Raw genomic sequence first — 20,978 nt, 5'->3', positions numbered from 1 at the left:
GGTCTTGGTTACAGCAACACCAAAGAGCACTTGATGTCCTAAAACAGAACTGAAAGTCCACCAACACTCAGATACTATGATGTTCACAAACCAGTTACACTTTCCTGTGATGCTTCAAAATTTGGTCTTGGTGCAGTTACTCTACAAGAAGATCAACCTGTTGCCTATGCATAGAGAACTCTTACCCAAACTGAGATGCAATATACCCAGATCAAGAAAGAGCTTTTGGCAATTGTGTTTGCATGTTCAAAGTTCCATGATTATCTTTATGGTAGACCTATCTAGATCGAAACAGACTGCCAATCTCTAGTCACTATCTTGAGAAAGCCTATGCATTCAGCTCCAGCCAGACTGCAACATATGATGCTGAGATTGCAAAAGTACAATTTCAATCTTGTCTACAAGAAAGGCAAACTTCTCTATCTTGCTGATACATTATTCAGATTGCCCAGAAACACCACAGAACAGCATGAGAATGACAGTCCTGATTTTGAAGTCATGGAAGTAAGAATTATTTCTTCCACACAGCTTGATGAGCTGAGAGATTACACAGTCACAGATCCAGTTTTACAGAGGCTCAACCACTTTATCAAACAAGGATGGCCGTCAAAGCAATCTAGTTTACCTCAAGAAGTGTAACTTTATTTTCCACACAGAGATGATATTTTGTCTGACAAAGGTATCATTATGAAAGGTCTGAAAGTAATTGTTCCAAAGTCCTTGCAACCAGAGTACATTACTGTCTTGCATTGTGGTCATCCAGGAACCAAATCTACCAAAAGAAGGGCAAGAGGACTGGTATTTTGGCCTTCTATGTCACAAGACATTGAGAGCACTTTCATCTTGTTCAGTGTTTAAATAGTACAAAAAACAAAAAAGAACAGAACCAGCAAAACTTGGATCCTGAAAATAAAACTTTTATTGTGACAGGTTAAAAAACCTCCACATATATTACACTTTTGTAAAAGTGTAATATATGTGGAGGTTTTTTAACCTGTCACAATAAAAGTTTTATTTTCAGGATCCAAGTTTTGCTGGTTCTGTTCTTTTTTGTTTTATGTTACCTTTGGGACCGTGCAATTGCTTCACGTGCAGGAACTTTTTTTATGTTACGCTAAATAGTACAAAGCCACATCAACAGAAGGAACCACGTCAGCTTAACCAGACTCCAGAGCCACCTTGGTCGACAGTAGCCACAGACGTTTTCGAGTGGAATGGTCAACATTATTTGGTGTTAGTAGACTCTTACTCCCATTGGTTCAAGATTGACCTACCTCCAAACCTAGCATCCAGTACAGTCATTACAAAGACGAAGAGTCATTTTGCTGTAAATGGAAGTCTGCGCAAAGTTATTTCACACAATGGCACAAAGTTTACAAGCCAGCAGTTCAAAAGAGTTGCTGAAGAATGGGACTTTACTCATGTCACTAGTAGTCCAGAGGACCTGCAGTCAAATGGTTTAGCAGAACGAGCAGTGCAAAGTGCAAAGCAGTTACTTGATAAGTCAAAACAAGATAATAGTGATGTTTTCCTGAATCTCTTGAATCTCAGAAATATTCCTCGTGATAAACATCTTGGTTCACCTGCTCAGAGACTTCTGTTGAGACAATCCAGAACCACGTTAACAATCAGTAGTCAATTGTGGTTCCTTGTGTCAACAACAACAGATCAGTAAAAGCCAATCTGTTGAAGATGCACCTATCCTAGAAGTCCTACTGTGATAAGAAAATTGCTCAAGCCATTATGAGAGGGAGAAGTGGTAAGGATGCAAATGTCCAAAGGTTATGATCAGACTGGTGTCATGATGAATGTTGGTCCAGAGCCAAGATCATACATTATGGAATCAGAAAGATCAACTTTTAGGCAGAATCGGAGTGAGTTGTCTGGTGTTCCAATTCCTGAGGAAGTTCCAGAGGACATTCCCGTTCCTATGAAGAATCCACAAGTTCCTGATATGAGTTGTGCAAGGCAGACTGTCCCTGTTGCTAAATTTCGTCCCAACTGTTATGTTATGAGATATGGTCGAATCTCTAAACCCTGCAACAGATATGAAGCAACATGGACATGAACATTGTGTTTTGTTTATAAAGTATATAGTAATGCATGCCTGACTCTGATATTGTTTTGTATAAAGGGCAATCTTTTTAAGAGGGAGGATGTAGATCAATGTGTATGTATATACCTTTAAGAAGCTATCCAAGGACTTGCACAAGTGTATAAATACTGCGCATGTGCAAGCCTGATTGCCATTTTGTAGCTAGCTGTTGAGATGGGGATCCTATCACGTAGTCGAACTTTTACAAGTTCGAACCTCATATGGTTGAGACCATAAGTTCGAATTTGTAAAAGTTCGAGTGTTTCAATGGAAATCTCCATAAGTGGAGGTTTCCATTTTGTTCAATGGGGTGCGATCTCGGAGTTGCTATATTTAAGTAGCTGGGGGTGCAGGGGGGCTTGCCCCCTGCTTAAAACAGTTTATTTTGTTTTCCGTTGCTTTTTTTTTTTTTTTTTTTTATCCACAGTCGAAGTTTTGTAATTTCGAACATAATGGTTCGAACATTATGTGTTCGAAGTTATGACTTTGACTATGTGATATAGACCCGAAGACATGTAAGCATGTATGTATATAAGCTCTGTCTAACTAGTTTGTTCATATTTAATGATGCTGCTATCCATCCTGATGTGTTTCTATGTATTAAAGCATTAGAACGAAACCCCAAGCCTTCTTGTTATATGTGTTAGAGAGGAATGATCGACAGTTTTAGACCATGGTTTTGGCACCAATCATTTGTTTGTTTTAGCCCTTCTTGTAATATGCTGACATCATCGGGGGACTCAATTGCTCCCAGTTTGCAATCATCAGAAAATATTGTCAGCTAAAGGCCATCTACTTTGCCCTGGACTTCTGAGAAATAGATGCCAAAAAGTAATGGGCCCAGCACAGATCCCTGTGGTACTCCACTGGTGAAGGATCTACTGGTGGAGGTGGAGTCACTAAGTTTGACAGAGTGTGTTCTGTTGGTGAGCCAATTGGCTAGCCATCTAGTAACATAAGGGTTAATCACTACCTGAGTGAGTTTCTCGATGATGCTAGAAGGGGAAATTGTGTTGAAAGCCTTGGCAAGGTCGAGATAAGCTGTGCACACTGTCTTACCTTTGTCCATGGCTTTGGTGACATTCTCAAATAAGTCTACCATATTTAATAAGGATGATCTACCCTTAACGAAGCCAAACTGGGTTGGGTCTAGCGTTTGGAGTTGCCTATGTCCTTGTTGATAAGGTCCATGATAATTCTTTCCATGGCCTTGGAGATGAGGCTGGTTAGACTTATGGGTCTGTAGTTCCCTGGGGGTCTATATTAACAAAGTTAAAAACCCTATTCCCGAATACCTAAACGTTGACACCTATACCGCGAAAATCCCAAACGCACTAAACCGTGAAAAAAAAAATATTGAACTGTCATAGTCGGCCATCCCCACCACCCGCTACATACTACCTACCCAAAGAAAATAAATAAACCACACACATACACTAACCAAACCCTACTTCTAACCTAAGCTAAAGTGCCAAAACCCTACCTCTAACCCTACACTAAACCCCATACACACAACTAACTATGCACTATCCCTAACCTCTCCCTAAGCCTAAGGTCTGTAACTACTGCACACGTCCCCTACACACATACACCCAAACAAAATAAATAATCCACATACATACATTTAACAAAACCCTACCTCCAACACTACACTAAACCCCACACACACAACTATCTATGCACTATCCTTAACCCCTCCCTAACCCTAAAGTCCATAACTACCGCACACTTCCCCTACAGACATACACCCAAACAAAATAAACAATACACATACATACACTTAAAATAACCCTACTTCTAACACTACACTAAACCTTACATACATTACCTATCTATACACTTACCTTAACCCAAATCCTAACACTGAAGTCCTATCTATTGCACACTTACCTTACGGAGCTATACTGCAGACGGACCAACCAAAACAAATCGACATTTCGGAAGTCGCGGTTTTGTACATTCGGGATTTCCATACTTTGCGCAATATGTGTCAATGTTTTTGTATTCGCTCATATTTGTTTTGCGTTTGTAATATAGACCCGTTCCCAGGGTCAGTTGGATGCCCCCCCCCCCCATGTGCAGGGTGATTACTGCTGTTGTCCTCCATTCTGCAGGAATATAGCCTGTTCTCAAACTATGGTTAAAGTGAACACTAAGTGAGTCCGCTATGTTTTACATTGTTTAACAAATAACCTGGAATATTATCCACTCCTATTGAGGCCATGTTTTTGGCCTTGGCAAGTGCTGAGATGACCTGTTCTATAGAGATCCTAGGCAGAGGGATGGTGTCAGGTAAGCTTTGGGATATGGTAAGTAGGGACAGGGGGTGAAGTCTGCACTGAATCTGTCAGCTAGCAGGTTGGCGATATCTTTTGGTGTAGTATGAGTGATCCCATCTACAACCAGTTCGTCACATAGCTGGGTATTCCCTTTTAGACTTCAGACGTAGTTAAACAATGTCTTATGATTATCCTTAGCCAGGGATGCAATTTTATTTTCATAATTTGCTATAGAAGACGTTACAATATTCCTGATTTCCTTGTTTAGGCTTAGCAGGGAACGCTTCCTCTGCAGAGTGATAACCCTCTTGCTTTTGGACAACAGTTTTTCCTCTTGTTGTATAATCTGTTTACACTTGAAGTCCACCACAGTGGCTTGTTTTTACGGGTAGATCTGGTTTTGATCCAGTCAGGTACAGAGTTTATGCAGTCACTTAAGTGTTTGTACGGGGAATTTGCGTACACTTCTGCATAGTGATCATTGATGTCTGCGATTACAGGTGGTATGCAGCTTTTTATACCATCAATACCATCATTTATTAGCTGTAGTTAGCTTTGGAAAAGATTTTTATAATTTTTGTTCCTAGGAAGGTGTCAGTTCCAGTAGTTACCTTAAATGAGACTTATCTGTCGTCTGACCTAACCAGGGTGGGCATCACGCATGGGGAAGTACAGTGACCCCCCCCCCATGTTGGTGAGTACTATGTCCAGAACATTACAGCCCCTAGTGGGGGTGAAGATTATCTGTTCCACAGCATTTGTGTTAACAAAATCCAGGAACCCCTGGGTGAGTGTGTTTTTGCTCATGTATGCCCCCCAGTCTATGGAAGGATACTTGAAATCTCCCATGACTAAGGTGTTGGGCTGTATGGCGAGCGATTCCAGTGAACTGAGGCAGGCGGTCTGCTTATCCTGGTTCATGGTGGGGGATCTATAGGTAGCAATGATGTGGCATGGTACCTTCCCAATAGTTAATTGGACATGGAGTAGTTTGAGAGAGTCATGCTGTTTGACCAGTCTTGAAGTGTATCTGGTTTTAATGAAGATGAATATACCTCCACCTTTGGTTCCTTCACGCATATTTTGCGGTCTGAATGTGTGGAAGGCATTGTAGCTTTGCACAGCCAGGGTGCCCTCAGTGGCTTGAACCATGTCTTGGTAACCGCACAGATGTCAGCATCCTCCAAGGTGAGGAATGCTTCTAGGGAGTGCAGTTTTGTGTTTAAATTTCTACCATTAAGCAGCATGACCCTGAGCTTGTCTCGATTAGATTTTGTTACATTGGAAAATTTGTTGTGTTGACATTGTGTAAAAAAGGCTCTACAAGGGAGGCAAGGGCCTTTGCCAGTATCGAAAACCTAGGGGGAACAGGTGCAGACCATCTCTAGCAAAGCAGTAAGGTCTGTCTACCATATCCTCCCAGGCTGAGAGATACTAGACCCCCCCCCCCTGGACTGACCCCAGAAGCTGAGACAATTGTTGAAGTCAATCATTTTTTGTTTATATTATTGTATCATCCTGGGTGAGGGTAGATACTCAGGGCTAGGGACATACCTGTCTGGGACACATAATCAGAGAGTTCCATCATATCTCTCTTCATATAGTCCAGAGTAGTACATCTCAAATCATTCACTCCAACATGACATTTGAATTTCTTTCAGACAGCATATCCTTTAGAAAATACATGTTAACAAAACTCTTGTTATTATAGCAACTTTCTAATTTTACAAGAGCAAAATTTAAAATATGTCCCTATTTTTGGGCAGTTGTCCCCCATAATTTTAGGCTTTGTCCAGATGAAAAAGAAATTATGTACTCACCATAACTTTCCATCTGAGTAGTTGCACTTCATTTGTCTTCAACCTGTGGGTATTCGGATCCAGATCAGATCTGAGATGCCTGCATCACCAGCATCTGATCCGAGCTCCAAGCTCCTCCCCTACCCACAATGCCCCTCCATCTCCTTCATTCCCTCAGATCGAGTTTGCTGAATCAGAAACATAAGCCCGACCCAAAAAAACCTTACCACTAAGGGTTCAGATAATCTGGAACAAGCATAAGCAGGTGAGCCACAAGTGTGCACCTCTCCCAAAAATCAAAATAGGACAATCGTGGCAAAGTTAGGGGGAAGGAGGGAGGGTTGGTTGACGACAAATGAAGTACAACTACTCAGATGGAACGTTATGGTGAGTAAATAACTTCTTTATCTGAAGTAGTTTACTTCATTTGATCTTCAACCTGTGGGACAGAGTCCCCAGCTATCTTTATCTGGGTGGCCCTCCTGGAAGGATATTAAGGAACACAGTGGAGCCAAAGGATGATCTACCCCTGGATACCATGTCCAATTTGTAATGTGAAATAAAGGTATGAGATGAGGACCAAGTAGATGCAGAACAAATGTCATCCAGCAACACTCTAGACCATAAAGCCGCCGAAGTTGCCATGGATCTAGTGGAATGGGCTTTAATCAGGCCTGGTGGGGAGATGCCTTTGTCAGAATATGCCCGTAGAATGCATTGGGAAATCCATCTCGCAATGGCAACTTTGGAAACTGGTTTGCCTAGAAAGGGTCTCGAATAGGAAACAAACAGTTGATATGATTCATAGGTTCACAGGTGTGTACTAGGCTAATGGCCCTGGAGGCTTTACAGACCTAGCCCATAGGATTATCTTGGCATTGTGTCACCTGACCTTAGTTCCCAGTGCCTCTGTCGAGCAGAGCCACTGGAGTGATCCCCGAGGTGAATTTTCTATTTGCCATCCACTCATCAAGATTTCTCTTGAAGATGGCCAGTGAGGTGCTCTGCTTGACATGCATGGGAAGTCTATTCCATAGCATGGATAGTCTCTGTGTTAAGAACCTGTCCCTCCAGCATGTTCTATCGATTGTGGTAATGAAGTTGAGGTCTTTGGAGCATGTGGTGCGTAGAGATTAGGATTTCTTTAGATGTAGCATTTCTAACACAGCTGGGTCAGACATGGCTTTGTAAGTCAAGCAGAGATCACCTCTACGTAGGCAATATGAGACAGAGAATAGTTGGAGTTTTTTGAGTTTGTCCATATAGAACAAGTGTTTAAGGCCTAGGAGGTACTTTTGCGGCCTCTCCAGTTGTTGCAGGTATCTGGTAAGGTGCATGCCAAATGAGGCATTGTACTCGATGATTGGCCTAATGAGGGAAAAGTAGAGGGAGACAATGACCTCTTAAGGCTTTCGTTCTGTGCAGGCAAAGCCTCAGTTGCCTATGTACATCCAAAAAATGTAACTTGTATTCACCTCTGTTTTGGAAATTTGGAAAGAAAACAGGCAGAATGATGGTTTGATTAATATTGTTCTCAGAAGCCACTTTAGGAAGTAAGGACGGAGTTGTGCACAGGGAAACCCTGTTCTTATGAAAAAACATATAAGGAACTTTAATGGATAAGGCTTGGAGTTCCTATACCCTCCTAGCCGAAGTAATGGCCACCAAAAAGACCGTCTTCCAAGAAGGAATTGTAAGTCTACTGACGCTGCGGGTTCAAAGGGAGGGGAAGCTAGGGTTTGTAGGACAAAGGTGAGGTCCAAAGGTGACGTTAGATCTTTTCCTGGCAGTTGTAACATAAAAGTTCCTTTAAGAAAGGTCTTACAGAGCTTAGAGGAAGCTAAGGAAGCCATGTTTTCACCCAGATGGAAGTTAGAAATGGCAGCCAGTTGAACTCTAACAGTAGAAGAACAACTCACATCCTGCAGAAAAATAACACACAAAAATTCCAGAATGGCTGGATCTGGCACTGAAAAGGGTCTAGATTCCATTAAGAGGCCAAAATAGAGAAACATTTCTATTTACTATGATATAGCTTTCTGGCAGAAGATTTATGGGCCGCCACCAGAATGGCTTTAACCAAAGAAGATAAAGTGGGAGTCCTAATCATTACTGGAACTGGAGTAGTCAAGCTGTGAGTTTCAGACTGCTGAGGTCTGGGTGAGGGACCCCTGAGGGGTGAGAAATAAGATCTGGAACCATTTCCAAGATCCATGGAGGAACTACTAGATGAGACCAAAGAGAGGGGAACCAGACTTGACAAGGCCAGAATGGGGCAATGAAGATAAGTGTGCTCCCCAGCCTGCGAACTTTCTGAAGAAACTTCAGAATGAGAGGTAACGGAGGGTAAGAATAAAAGAGACCGGGAGGCCAACCATGAACCAGAGCATCTCTGGGAGCTTCCCCCTGAGGAAGCTTCAGAGTGAAAAACTCACTGCACTTCGTGTTGGAAAGAGATGTGAAGAGATCGCAGCAAGCCCAGCCCCACTTGAGGAAGATCTGTTCTGCTACTGAAGGATTAAGAAACCACTTGTAAGGCATCAGAATAGTCCTGCTGAGCCTGTCCGCTAGGATGTTGGACCATACCGGAATGTGCGTTGCCAACAGAAAATGGCCAGTGGAAGACGCCCATTCTCACACTCTCATGGCTTCTCGACAAAGGGGTTAATATCTGGTTCCTCCCTACTTGTTGATATACCAGACCACTGACATATTGTCTGAATGGATGGCAATAGTCCCTAGAGGAAGATGGGAGTGAAGGGCCTGCAATGCTAAAAGAACCACCCTCATCCCCAGGACACTGATATGCAAGTTGGTCTCACAAGGGGACCATTTGCCTTGGACTGTCCTTCCCGAGCGATGCCCCCCCACCCTAGCTGGGAGGCATCCGTGGTCACTGTGGTTGTGGGAAAAGAAGGAAGAAAGAGACGTCCCTGGACAAGTTCTGAGGAAAGGGTCCACCAGAGAAGTGACTCTCAGTATGCCCGGGATATGCGTATCAGATGGGACAAGGGTAGATCCAGAAGGGACCACTGAACTGCTAACATCCACTGGAGGACCCTCATGCAAAGACGTGTGAAGGGGAGAAGCTTGATAGTGGCTGCCATGCATACCAGGTCCCACAGAACTGATTCCGCTGATGGGCACTGAGAATGAAGAAGGTAAGATACGTGAAATTTCAAATTGTTTACCCTTTCTGGAGTGAAGTAGACTTTCATTTCTATGGTGTCTAGCCAAGCTCCAATGAAATGCAAGCTCTGAACTGGAGTCAGCAATGACTTGTTGACGTTGATTGTAATGCCCAGTCTGTTTGCTAGAAGAAGGAAGTAATACCTGGCCTGGCATAGTAGATGCTTGGTAGGGGCAGCAAGGACCTAATCATCCAGGGAGGGGGAAACTTGGATTCTTTGAAGCCACAGGTGGGCCACTACCACCGCCATGACTTTGGTGAACACCCTGGGGGGGGTGTGGCGAAACCAAAGGGTAGGTCCCTGAATTGATAATGATTGGCCCCCAGCCAGAAGCAAAGAAACCTGCAGGACTTCCTGTTCATTTTGATGTGATAGTACGCATCCTGGGGATTGATCAAGCACATCCATAGGTTCATAGGTTCATACTAGGCTATCTGCCCTAGGGCATTTATAAGCCTAGCCAGAGTGTGTTTGGCTTTCGCCACCCATTTTAAATGAATTTTGCTATGCCCTTTTTCGAGGTTAGTATACTGTGCCTCTGTGATACCCGGGGTAAACCTACTATCTCCCATCCACTCATCAAGATTCCTCTTGAAGGGAGTCAGTGGACTGGGATTTTATTCCAGAGTGAAGGGAGCCTCTGGGTTATGAATCTGTCCCTCCAGCATGTGCTATTTATTTCAGTGCTGAGGTTCAAGTCTCTCGAGCGCGTAGCTCGATGAGATTTGGATTTTCTGAGGTGCAGCATGTCCATTAATTCCGGGTTGGACAATGCTTTATATGTCAGGCACAGATCGCCTCTGAGCGGGCGGTATGCCACTGAGTAGAGCTGGAGGTTCTTTAACTGGGCAGCATATGGCATCTGTTTGAGCCCTTTGATCCTCTTGGTGAGGTACTTTTGGGGTCTTTCCAGTTGCTGCAGGTGTCTGGTAAGGTACATCCCAAAAGGGGCATTGTACTCAATTATGGGCCTGATGAGGGATGAGTAAAGAGGCATGATGACCTCCCCTGATCTAGATGTGAATCCCTTCATGATTAAGTGGGCTATATAAAATGTTTTTCTAACCACTTTGGCCACGTGGTTGTCAAATGAGAGATTGCTATCAACTTGGGTCCCCATGTCCCTAATTACTTCTTCCATACTTAATGGATTACCACCTATGTGGTAATTTGTGGGCACTTTGTTTTTGCCAAAGGGGATGACTATACACTTTTTGGTATTTAGCTTGAGGTCATGGCTCTTGCACCAGTTGTATGTTTCTATGAGGTCCTTTTGTAGGATGCTTGTGTCGGCTGGAGAGTCAATTATGGTGCCCAGTTTGCAGTCATCTGCAAACTTGGCCAGCCACAGTCCTTCCGTGTTAGCCTGTACCTCCCAGAAATATATACCGAACAAGAGAGGTCCCAGGACTGAGCCTTGTGGTATGCCACTTGTAACTGGTTTGGAGTCTGACATGGCTCCAGCAATTCTAACCATGTGGGTTCTGTCCTTGAGCCAGTTTACAACCCATCTAGTGACATAGGGGTTTATATTTAAGCTGGTGAGCTTATCTATAATGCCCGAGTGGGGTATTGTATCAAAGGCTTTTGCAAGGTCCAGGTAGGCTGTGTGGACCACCTTCCCCTCGTCAATGGCCTTGGTGACTGTTTCAAAGAAATTGACCAGGTTTAAGAGGCAGGAACTGCCCTTAACAAAGCCAAACTGGGTAGGATCCAGTGTCTGTAGGTCCCCAATATCTTTATTTATGTGGTCCATGATGATCCTTTCCATAGCTTTGCAGACCAAGCTAGTCAAGCTCATGGGGCGATAGTTTCCAGGATCCATTGAGGCACCACCTTTGTGGAGAGGGACCACTGTTGCTGTACGCCACTCTTTGGGTACATATCCTGTAGTAAGGCTGAGATTGAACAGTAGTTTTATGTTTGGGTTTAGTTCTTCTTGGAGTTCATGTAGGATGCAGCCCAGGACACCGTCTGGTCCCACTGATGCTGTGTTTTTTGCTTTGGAGAGGGCGGCTCTTACCTGAGCATCTGAGATGTCAGGGGGGCAACACTCTGCTGGGATAGATATTTGCCCTTTTGGTGGGGAAGGGGGGGGGGGTCTGCACTGAACCTGTCAGCTAGGATGTTGGCAATGTCTGTGGGTTCGGTGTATTTTTTGTCATTTTGGACTAATTCTGAGCATATCTGGGAATTCCCACCCAGGTTCCTAACATAACTAAAGAAAGCCTTGTGATTATCCTTAGTGTCCTGTGCAATTTTTCTCTCGAAGATGGCCTTAGACGATTTTATGAGTGCCCGTAGTTTTTTGCTAATACTGATCAGAGATGCCTTCCCTTTTTGGGATTTTGCTCTATCATGTAGTAGCTTCCTCCTTCTATTGTATAGCTTGTTTATGGCTGGGGTCCACCAGACAGGACGCCTTACCTTGGAGGATTGGGTCTTGGTTTTATTTGGGATTGCATGATCCATGCATTTCTGAAGGTGTTCATAGAATACATTTATAAAGGATTCTGCAGTCTGGACCGTATTTTCCACAGGCCCGGGGGCTTTGAAGGATTCCACCTCAGTTTTGAGGAGTGTAAAATTTGCTTTAGAGAAGTTTTTCACTGTGGTTTTCTGGGCAGGGGCTGGGGTTGGGATGTGAATATCTAGTGAGATTAGTTTATGGTCTGATCTTACCAGTGAGGGATACACTTCTGGTCTGGAGCATAGAGTCCCCATGTTGGTGATGATCAGGTCCAGTATGTTTTCCCCTCTTGTGGGAGTGGCAACAAGTTGTTCCATAGCATTTGAGTTTATAAATTCTAGGAACCTTTGGGCTAAGGTGTTGGAGCTAGAGTAATGCTCCCAGTCTATGTTAGGGTAGTTGAAGTCGCCCAATATAATGGTATTTGGAGAGACCTTTATATTTTCCAGTGTTCTCAGGAAGGCCGAGTGGGGTTCCTGGGTTTGGGAGGGCGGTCTGTAGCAGGCTATAAACTGGAAGGCAGTTTTACCCACTGTTAGCGGGTAACCCACATCCAATCTTCTGCCTGCAGGTAGGGCAAGGTGTGACCATCTGGAATTTCTCCTTGGCTACTGACAGTTCAGAACGGATAGCTCCAGAATGGGTCTTATGGCCCCCATTTTCTTTGGCACTAAAAAGAACCTAGAATAGATGCCCAATCTGGATTGATCTGGGGGACAGGTTAAATGACTCGTTTTGTTAACAGTTTTTCTATCTCCAGTGCTGCTTCCTCCCTGTATGGGTGGAACATCTGGGAGGAGTTTTGGTTGAGGGGTGATATTACAAATGGGATGGAATAATATCTGGATATGATTTTTAACACCCAATGGTCTGTTGTAACAGACTCCCACTCCATTGGGTGTAATGAAAGATGGCCCCCGATTGCCTCCAGAGATGAGCAGCCGGGCAACCCCTCAGGGTTGTTGCTCGGGTCTGTCCGAGAGTGGTTCTCGAGACCCAAAGTTCTTCAGACTACCTCTGCCTCTGGGCCGGCGTCTGTTGTAACCCCCTTTGCCTCTGGGGGAAGGAGAGTCCTCAGTGTCTCGGGAGAACTGAGATTTCTGGAACCACATCTTCTTTGCTCCTCATTGATTCCTTGAGAAGGATCTCTGAGGGGTGGAGAAGCGGATCCTGATGGCAGACAGTGTCTTCCCGTCCTTCTCACTCTGGACTAGTGTCTGATGCACGGACTTCCCAAACAGGGAAGAGCTATCATAGGGAGCATTCACAAAGGACGCCTTAAAGGGTTCCAAGAATTGACACAGCTGAAGCCAGGTGTGGCACCTCATGGCAACGCCGTTCCCAGATGCCCTAGTGGTCCCTTCCGTGGCATGGGAAAGGAGATGCGTGGACATATTAGAAATGGCTTTGAGAGTGGCCATGCATGCAGATAATGTTTTCATGCTCTCTGCCAACATAGGCTCTGGGGGCGACTCAGCGACCTCCCTGACCAAGTCTCGCTGAAGTCGAATAACATGTGCCATATAGTTCAGTGCCCTTATGGAAAAGGTGGCTGAAGCATAAACTCGCTTCCCCAGATGATCTATCGACCTCGACTCTCAGTCAGGAGGATGGACTGTAGAGCTCTCCTCAGCGAGCTCTTTCTCGGTGGCACCTGCCACCATCATAGCGTCTACTGGGGACCCTTTACTCCAGCTGACTCTGTCCTGTGGGGGCTAAGGACTTTATCCGGTCTTTTCGGAATTGGCTCCACGGTGTCTGGTTCCTTCCATGCCCTAGATGTAATAAGGTCCACCAGTGGATCGGTAAGGGGGACACCCAGGAGGCAGATGGGCTCGTGCTGAATGCCTCCAGGAACACAGACTCATCTGGGATTGGTTTCTGGGTAGACCACCCACCCTCTCTGGTGTAGTATTTCCATGATGTCTCCATAGGAGACATCCATGGGGGGGGGGGGGGTGACCTGGGGGAACCTTCCCCTTCTTCCAAATTCATGTCGTCTGTGAGGTACTCTGGGGAGGAGTCCAAGTGCCTCCTTTTACACGTGCATTTGCAAGGAACCTCCTCAGTGGGACTCTCTGTTGGGGACTCTCAAACTGGGGGTTGCTCCCCAATGGGTGCTCCCTGGGGCACATCAAGCACCGGCTGTCCCTTAGAGGACAGAATGGTCAGAGACGTACGCAGAACCGAGGGAGTCAGGACGTATTCCAAAGAGGAGATGGTCAGAGGCCTCGACCCACTCGAGAGGACCCTCTCCACCACGTCAAAAGCCGAGGGAGAGTTGACATCCCGGGAAACAAACAGTGGAGCCACTCTCCTCGGATTCAATGGGTGAGTTGGAACTGAGCCCACCGGTGCCAAGATGCTGAGGGGAAGGCTGAGCTCCATCAAACTCAGAGCTGACAGCACCCCCTCAAATCTGACGCCATGGCTACAGCTTGGAGAACTCGGACCTGCTCAAGGCCATGGCTGGAGTCGAGGTACTAGGTACCGTTGGTGCCGGCTTTCTGACCCCAAGGGCTCTCGGATCCAAGGACTCCTAAATTAAGGGCCAGATTGGAGAAGGACTGATGAGGGTGAAGAAGGGCTGAGAACCCCCCCCCCCTCCGGAGGGTGAGGGGGCTGGAAAGATCCCTATCTGGATCTGGATGCGGATAAACTTCCCCATCATCCTCTCCACCTCTGATTCGCTTAGACTGTGGGTGGAACGGGATGATGAAGCCACCCACACCATCCAGGAGTGCCAGTGAAGGGAGGCTCTCGAAGGAGGCCGAGACACCGTTGGCTACGGTGTAAACCTCAGAGAATGGAGCCAAGGAGTGCTGGGCCTGGTAGGAGTTTTCGCCTTAGCTGGAGGCCCCGACTGCATCAAGCGGTCAGGGGACCAGTTTCTGGGCCTATCTTTGTGCCTCCTGTCAGAATCCAAAGGCCTAGAGACAGGGGTTTGAGCCCCAGAGGCCTGGGAGAAAGAAGACACGGCAGCGGCCGGTACCGTGGAAGACAAAGCATGGACAGCCGTCCCTGATGCTGATAAAAGGCCTTTCATAATTAACTTAGCCCTCTGGTCTTTGATGGCTCTGGGTTTAAAACCTGCGCAAATCGTGCAAGTCATGTCCAGATGGGCCGCACCTAAACAAACAATGCATAGAGGACGGGAAGCCTGTACAGAGAAGGGATAATCTCTAAGACACATACCTGTTCCTCCAACATGTCCTATTTATGAGCAGATGAGGTTTATGTCCCTGCAGTAAATAATCCTGATATTTGTTTTGTAGATGTGCAACAAGTCCATCAGAGTGGGTTCAGAGGATGGTCTGTAGGCCAGGCATAGATCGCCTCTCAGCAGTTTGTAGGACACTGAGTACATTGGTTATGTTGCTTATACCCTGTATTCATTTTGTGAGAAACCTCTGTTGATGCTCTAGTTGCTGCATATGCTAGGTCAAGTACATAACAAAGGGGACATTGTACTCAATTATTAGTGTGTTGAGGAGTAATGACATCTTTGGACTTACATGCCATACTCTTGCTTATGAGTTGTACAACATAGAAAAATTTGCTTACTACCCTAGATGCATGATGGTCAAAGGCCAGGTTACTGACCATTCATTCTCAAATCCATGACCACTGGGTCTACACTTAGGGACATATTATCAATGTGACAGTTTCCAGGAGTAGCCTTCTTCCCAAAGGGTACTGTTATGCATTTTTTGGCAATGAGTTTTAGACTGTGACTCTAGCATTAGTTATTAGTCTATGTTAGAACTTCTTTGAGGATATTTGTGTCTTCGGGGGATTCTACGACTGCAACAAGTTTGCCAGAGGTCCTTGATATTGGCCCTGACTTCAGAGAAGTAGATGCCAAAAAGGAGTGGCCCCAGCACCAAGTTTTGAGGGACTCCACTAATGACTGGCCTCTTTGTGGAAGTAGACTCCCCTCTCCTAACTTCTTGTGCCCTATCTGTGAGTCAGCTGGCTATGCAGCTATCAGTAATTGTATTAGATGAGCACAAAAGACTAGTGGAATATAATTCAGGGGTTCCTGTTTAGAGTATATAGGAATAACAGTGTTTTTTTTCATTTATCAGGTAAAATAATTCCCTCTATTTGTTATAAACATAACAAAAAATAAAAATTATTTTAAGTAATGTTGTTAGAACTACAATATTAATCCCAGATGAGCCACAAAATATCATCTCTTTTCTACTTCTGTATGTTTTCTTTTCTAAATTAGGCCTGAAACACCACCAGTGAATAAACTGATTAGCAAGGCTTACCTATGTCCTCCACAATAGGTTCTCCCCACAAATCCTTCTCTGGCATCCCCAGTAGGGTTCTGAGCAACATGGATATGCCAACTAGTTGATCCATTGTTTCTTGCCATATTTGATAACTAGAATGTAGAAAAAGAAAAACAATAAGATGAGTCAATACTTAGGCACTATTACTCAGTGCAGTAAACTAAAAATTCTTAAACACATAGTAATATAGCTTGCATGATGAGAACATTTCTGAAACACTTTTCATCCTATTTTACTGCTGTATGGTTATTTGTATGTGCTTATGTATTCCATCTTAATCTTAAAAAAGTAATGATATGCTATCTGTTCACTCACTGCTGGTTAGGCCATGTATTTATATTATGCCAAAATTATGAATGGTAAAAGAAATGTAAAACTGAATACAGACCAACTTTTAAATGAAACTAACATGCTGGTTATAAACACAAACCGTCCTGAAGGGATGTTAACATGCAAATTGTGCACCCTGATAATGAGGTATTAGGACACAGTGAAAGGAATCCTTTTAAAAATAAGGCTGTCAGACCAAGCATTTAATAGACAGATATGGTGTGGCATGGCTTGCATGATGCCCTTACTTGTGCTCAAAACTTGGTTGTGATGTTTACAGTTGCAGTGTTCAGTGCTGATAAAGGATATGCTAGCAGTCATTACAGTTCATGTAAACTGCAAGAAAGCAGGGAGGGTGTGGAAGGTCGCATTTAGTGTCACTAAAGTGTTGTGTGGGTCAGCGCTGTTTGCACATACACATCTGCTCTGAGTGTTCAGACTTAATGATATACTTTTTTTTTTTTTGCACAAATGCATGAGCAGGCCATATTGAAAGAAATGTATAGTCTTCTTCTTTCGGCTTTTCCCGGTTAGGGGCTGCCACAGTGGATTACTGTCCGCTCATGATTGGCACTGGAGTTTTACGGTGTCGAGTTGCCAGCCCGGCACCCAACCTTCCACAGAAGGCACACACATGCATGCACTCATGCCTAGGGCCACTTAAAATCAAACGCACTCATGCCTAGGGCCACTTAAATTCAAATGTATAGTCTAAGTAATGAGATTCCTTCTCTGAGGGTAATTAAGAAAGCAGTAAAAGTTTGTTAGTCTGACAGTATAACTACAATGTAAACATTCTAGATATATGATGGAATTAGTTGACATTAGAGCTAATTCCTTCAGTAGTTTTAAGGTCTAACAGAGTTACATTGCACTGACACAGATGCTTTCCCTGTTAGCATCTAATGTCTTGGGTGTATACCCAAGCAAAGTGCTTAGAATATTTATATAGACGCAGATACTATTCCTAAAAAGGAGAATTCCTTGTTCCAAATATGTGTAGAGTGACCAAGTTAAATATTTGCTTAGCTACGTACATTTACATATTACATCAGACGAGATGCTACTAGTACTAAAATATACAAAGTATCAGTGTATATGAAAAATTGAGCATTAATGTTGGTTGAGGGAGATTATATTTGAAGCTAGAGAAAATAGAAAGGTAAAGTATGGCTAAAGCACTGAAAGTGTTGAGGAGCAGAATGGATAAGGGAGGTATTTGAGTAGTGTGAGAAGTTCTGTAGGGAGTAAAGACTTTAGACAAGTGTGAGAAGCTTTAGGCTAAAATGATACAAACTAGGGCAGAAGTAAGAATAAGTCTACATAAGTAGTGGGGATGCTAGAGAGAAGAGTGTAGGATTTAAGGGGAAGGTTGGATGCTAAAGAAAAGGGGAATATACCTGGTACAGTTAGAGGGGACCTAAATGATGTAATAGAATTGGGAGTGTAATAAGAATGGATTAGGAAGTACCCAGGATATGATAGCATAAAGAGAATTAAAATGAAGGCATAATGACATGGAGAAGGTGGAACACTGCTAACACATGAATGCAGAATGGCAGAAACAGGCTCTACTAACATGGCAATGGTTGGGGAAACAGCAGGCATAGTAACAGCTTTAAAAGTAGTAGGGATGACAAAACATGTGAAGGCGGCATTTACAAGAATCTAAGACAAAATTAACAGTAGTTTAGATCAAAGACAGTTGATTTTTTGGGGGGTTGTCAATCCACTTGCTATATTTCACTCACCTCCCTGTGTATCCAGCAGTTGAAATCCTCAATAGCTGATCAGAGCTGTTGGCAATGGGACTCATTTACCTGCCTCATCAGCATGGAAAAACTGACAGCAGAATTAGTGGAGAGGAGACAGAATAATCCTATTATGGCATCTCTATACAAATGTTAGCTGTGTGGGATTTTTCTCTGTGTCCACAGGTGAGCTGACAATTGAGTGCTCATCTCATTCCTGTTCTCCCTGGACCAATATTCCAGTATCCAAACTGCTAACTTATCCCAAGTTGCTGACACAACAGAAGCTCAGCATAAGTAGTAGTGGGCTAGAAATATACTGTACATCAGAAATGTAACCAAAGACAAATGGTAGCTTCCCTTTTCTTAACCCTCTCTCAAAAGTCTTTGATACCATATCACATCCATTACTCCCAAACAGGCTATCAAATCTAGCCATGAGTGATTCATCTATAAAATGGGCTAAAAGGTATCTAAGCAAACAAACACAGAGTGTCCACTGGTAAACCACCTAGTCTTCTCTCCTAGCTGTAAGAGTGGGGGGGTGGGTACTGACATGAACCACAGTCCGTACACCATTATTTAACATTTTTATCAACAACATGTACACATTTGTAGAAAAAGAAACTCTTGTCTAATGGGCAGACAGCTGTACACGAAAGTGTTCTACATTTTATATTAAGCAGCTTAAAAGCCTTACACAAACACTCATCATTTTCTTTGAAAAATGGCTTGTTCATTCAAATTACTATTAAATACAGAAAAAAAAAATAATAATTATCTTTACCCCTACCTCTCATCTTTAATGCCTACAATGATTTAAAAGTAATTCATGTAATACAACCACCACTGAACATGTCACAAACAATACTGTTATGTTTTATAAGGGACCAAAACCTTAAATGTGACCAACATGTCGACTATATATTTAAAAAGACAAACCAAAAAATAATCTATCATATAAAGCCAGACTCATCTTACCCAAGGTGTACTCTTTACAATGGCACATGCCATCCTTCTACCCAGCTGCCTCCATGCTTTGTCACTCTTTACCATTATACAATCATAACACCTAAATCATTTTCAACAAAGCTACAAAAAATTGTTAAATTCAATGCACATCTGCAAAGTACATCACACTGCACTAATGCAACTAGATTGGTTAGACTTACAAATTGTTTTCACAGCCTCACAAGATAAAATAGTTTATAGTATACTAATAAACAAGACAAATGAAATGCTGTAAGTAGTCTAGCAGAAAATTAGAACCCTCCAAGAAATTTACAATCCCCTAAATCAAAACTTGAAAATCCCTCAAAAATCAGTCATCACAGAGACTCATTATATTCTGTCTATGTATCTATGGCAAGAAACTTGATCACAAATGAAGGAAGGAAAGAAATTAACTTACAACAATTCCTAATCAAACTAAAGAAGTACCTCACAAGTAAATGGATGTGTCTATGTGTTATACCACACTGAAAAGCTATTGAATACCCCACTCATCTGACCTAATGTTTCACACATCACCCATTCTATTTGTATTTCTTCTTTTTAATTTCATGCCTCACTCAGTAGATACTCAATTAGAACTCCATGACAGTAATTTGGTCACCTGCTTAAATATCCTTATTTCATCCTAAGAAAATACAATTAATAATAATATGAAAGTTATATACTTATCATAATGATAGATCTGCGTTCTCTGCTTCCATCCTTCCTCAAAACAATGATTCTTCGGATCCATCTCAGATGCAGTTTTGGCCACTCTAGACTCAAGATCCTCTACTCTCCCATAATCCTCTTCTATCCTTCACATTACCTCAGATCAAATTTACTTGCAACCCCATGACAGAGCAGAATACAATGATAGACATCTAACTACAAAGCACAAAGGATCTCTGGAGAAGTATTGCTCTGTAGTTAAAAGAGTGTAGGACATTGCTCATGAGGCAGACCATACAGTCAAACTAGAAACCAAAGGAAGTATCTTCCATAGAATGGAAGGGGAAATGAGGGCCGGGATTTGGGGAAGAACAGAAGCAGACAGCACAGGTCTATCATAAAGATAAGTATATAACTTCCATAGGAGATGCTGTCTCTTCCATCTGTTCCTCACAGGATGGGACAGAATTCTTCTCTACTTAGCCTTTGGTCTCATGGAAAGATACTCTGGAGGATGGCTGAGCCAAAAGCTACTTTATCCAACTTATAATGAGAAATAGATGTGTGATGATTGGGCTAAGTGGGAGCTGAACAAATATCAACAAATGAGACCCTGGAAAAGAAGGCTGCAGAAGTTAAAACAGACCTAGATGAATAACTGGTCTAAGCCAGAGTCAAACCCTTTTCTATGTATACAAGATATTTTTGAAACTCTCTGGCCCATCTTTGCCTTAGAAAAGAAGACAAATAATTGATCTGTCTTCCTAAGGATTTAGTAAGATGGAGGTAGAAACTAAGTTGGAAAAATTCATCCAGCATGTAAAGCATATATACTCCTTTATTGGAAAAAATTGGAAAGAAAAATGGTAGATTGATACACTGTTTCAGTGAGGTCTCAGAAAAAAAAGAATGGAATTTTGCCTGCAGGGATACCCTATCTTAGCACTTAGTGTAAGTAGACGCACAGGCTGTACCATGCATCATAGTATAGATAACTTTAATTATAAGTCAAATAAAGCTTGTGAGTACAGCTAACTGAAGAAAACCAAAACAAAATGGCAGAAACAGGAACAAATGACACTTTAATAAAATAAAAT

The 20,978-nt window shown here is 43.2% G+C and overlaps 1 protein-coding gene across 1 annotated transcript in view; it reads right to left on the bottom strand.

Annotated features, from left to right (window-relative positions):
- Positions 1-20,978, bottom strand: part of LOC122817266 (MYCBP associated protein) — a 2,683,797-nt gene that overhangs the window by 325,615 nt on the left and 2,337,204 nt on the right. Inside the window, exon 16 of the mRNA XM_044090481.1 lies at positions 16,112-16,227. Coding sequence (XP_043946416.1) covers positions 16,112-16,227 — 116 coding nt within the window. The remainder of the gene's footprint in view (positions 1-16,111; positions 16,228-20,978) is intronic.

This window comes from Protopterus annectens, chromosome 12.part0, assembly GCF_019279795.1.
Source record: "Protopterus annectens isolate FY-2018-M chromosome 12.part0, PAN1.0, whole genome shotgun sequence".
In the NCBI taxonomy this organism is placed as follows: Eukaryota; Metazoa; Chordata; order Ceratodontiformes; family Protopteridae; genus Protopterus; species Protopterus annectens.
Note: the sequence above shows the minus strand (reverse complement) of the source record. Positions and strands in the feature narration are given on the sequence as shown.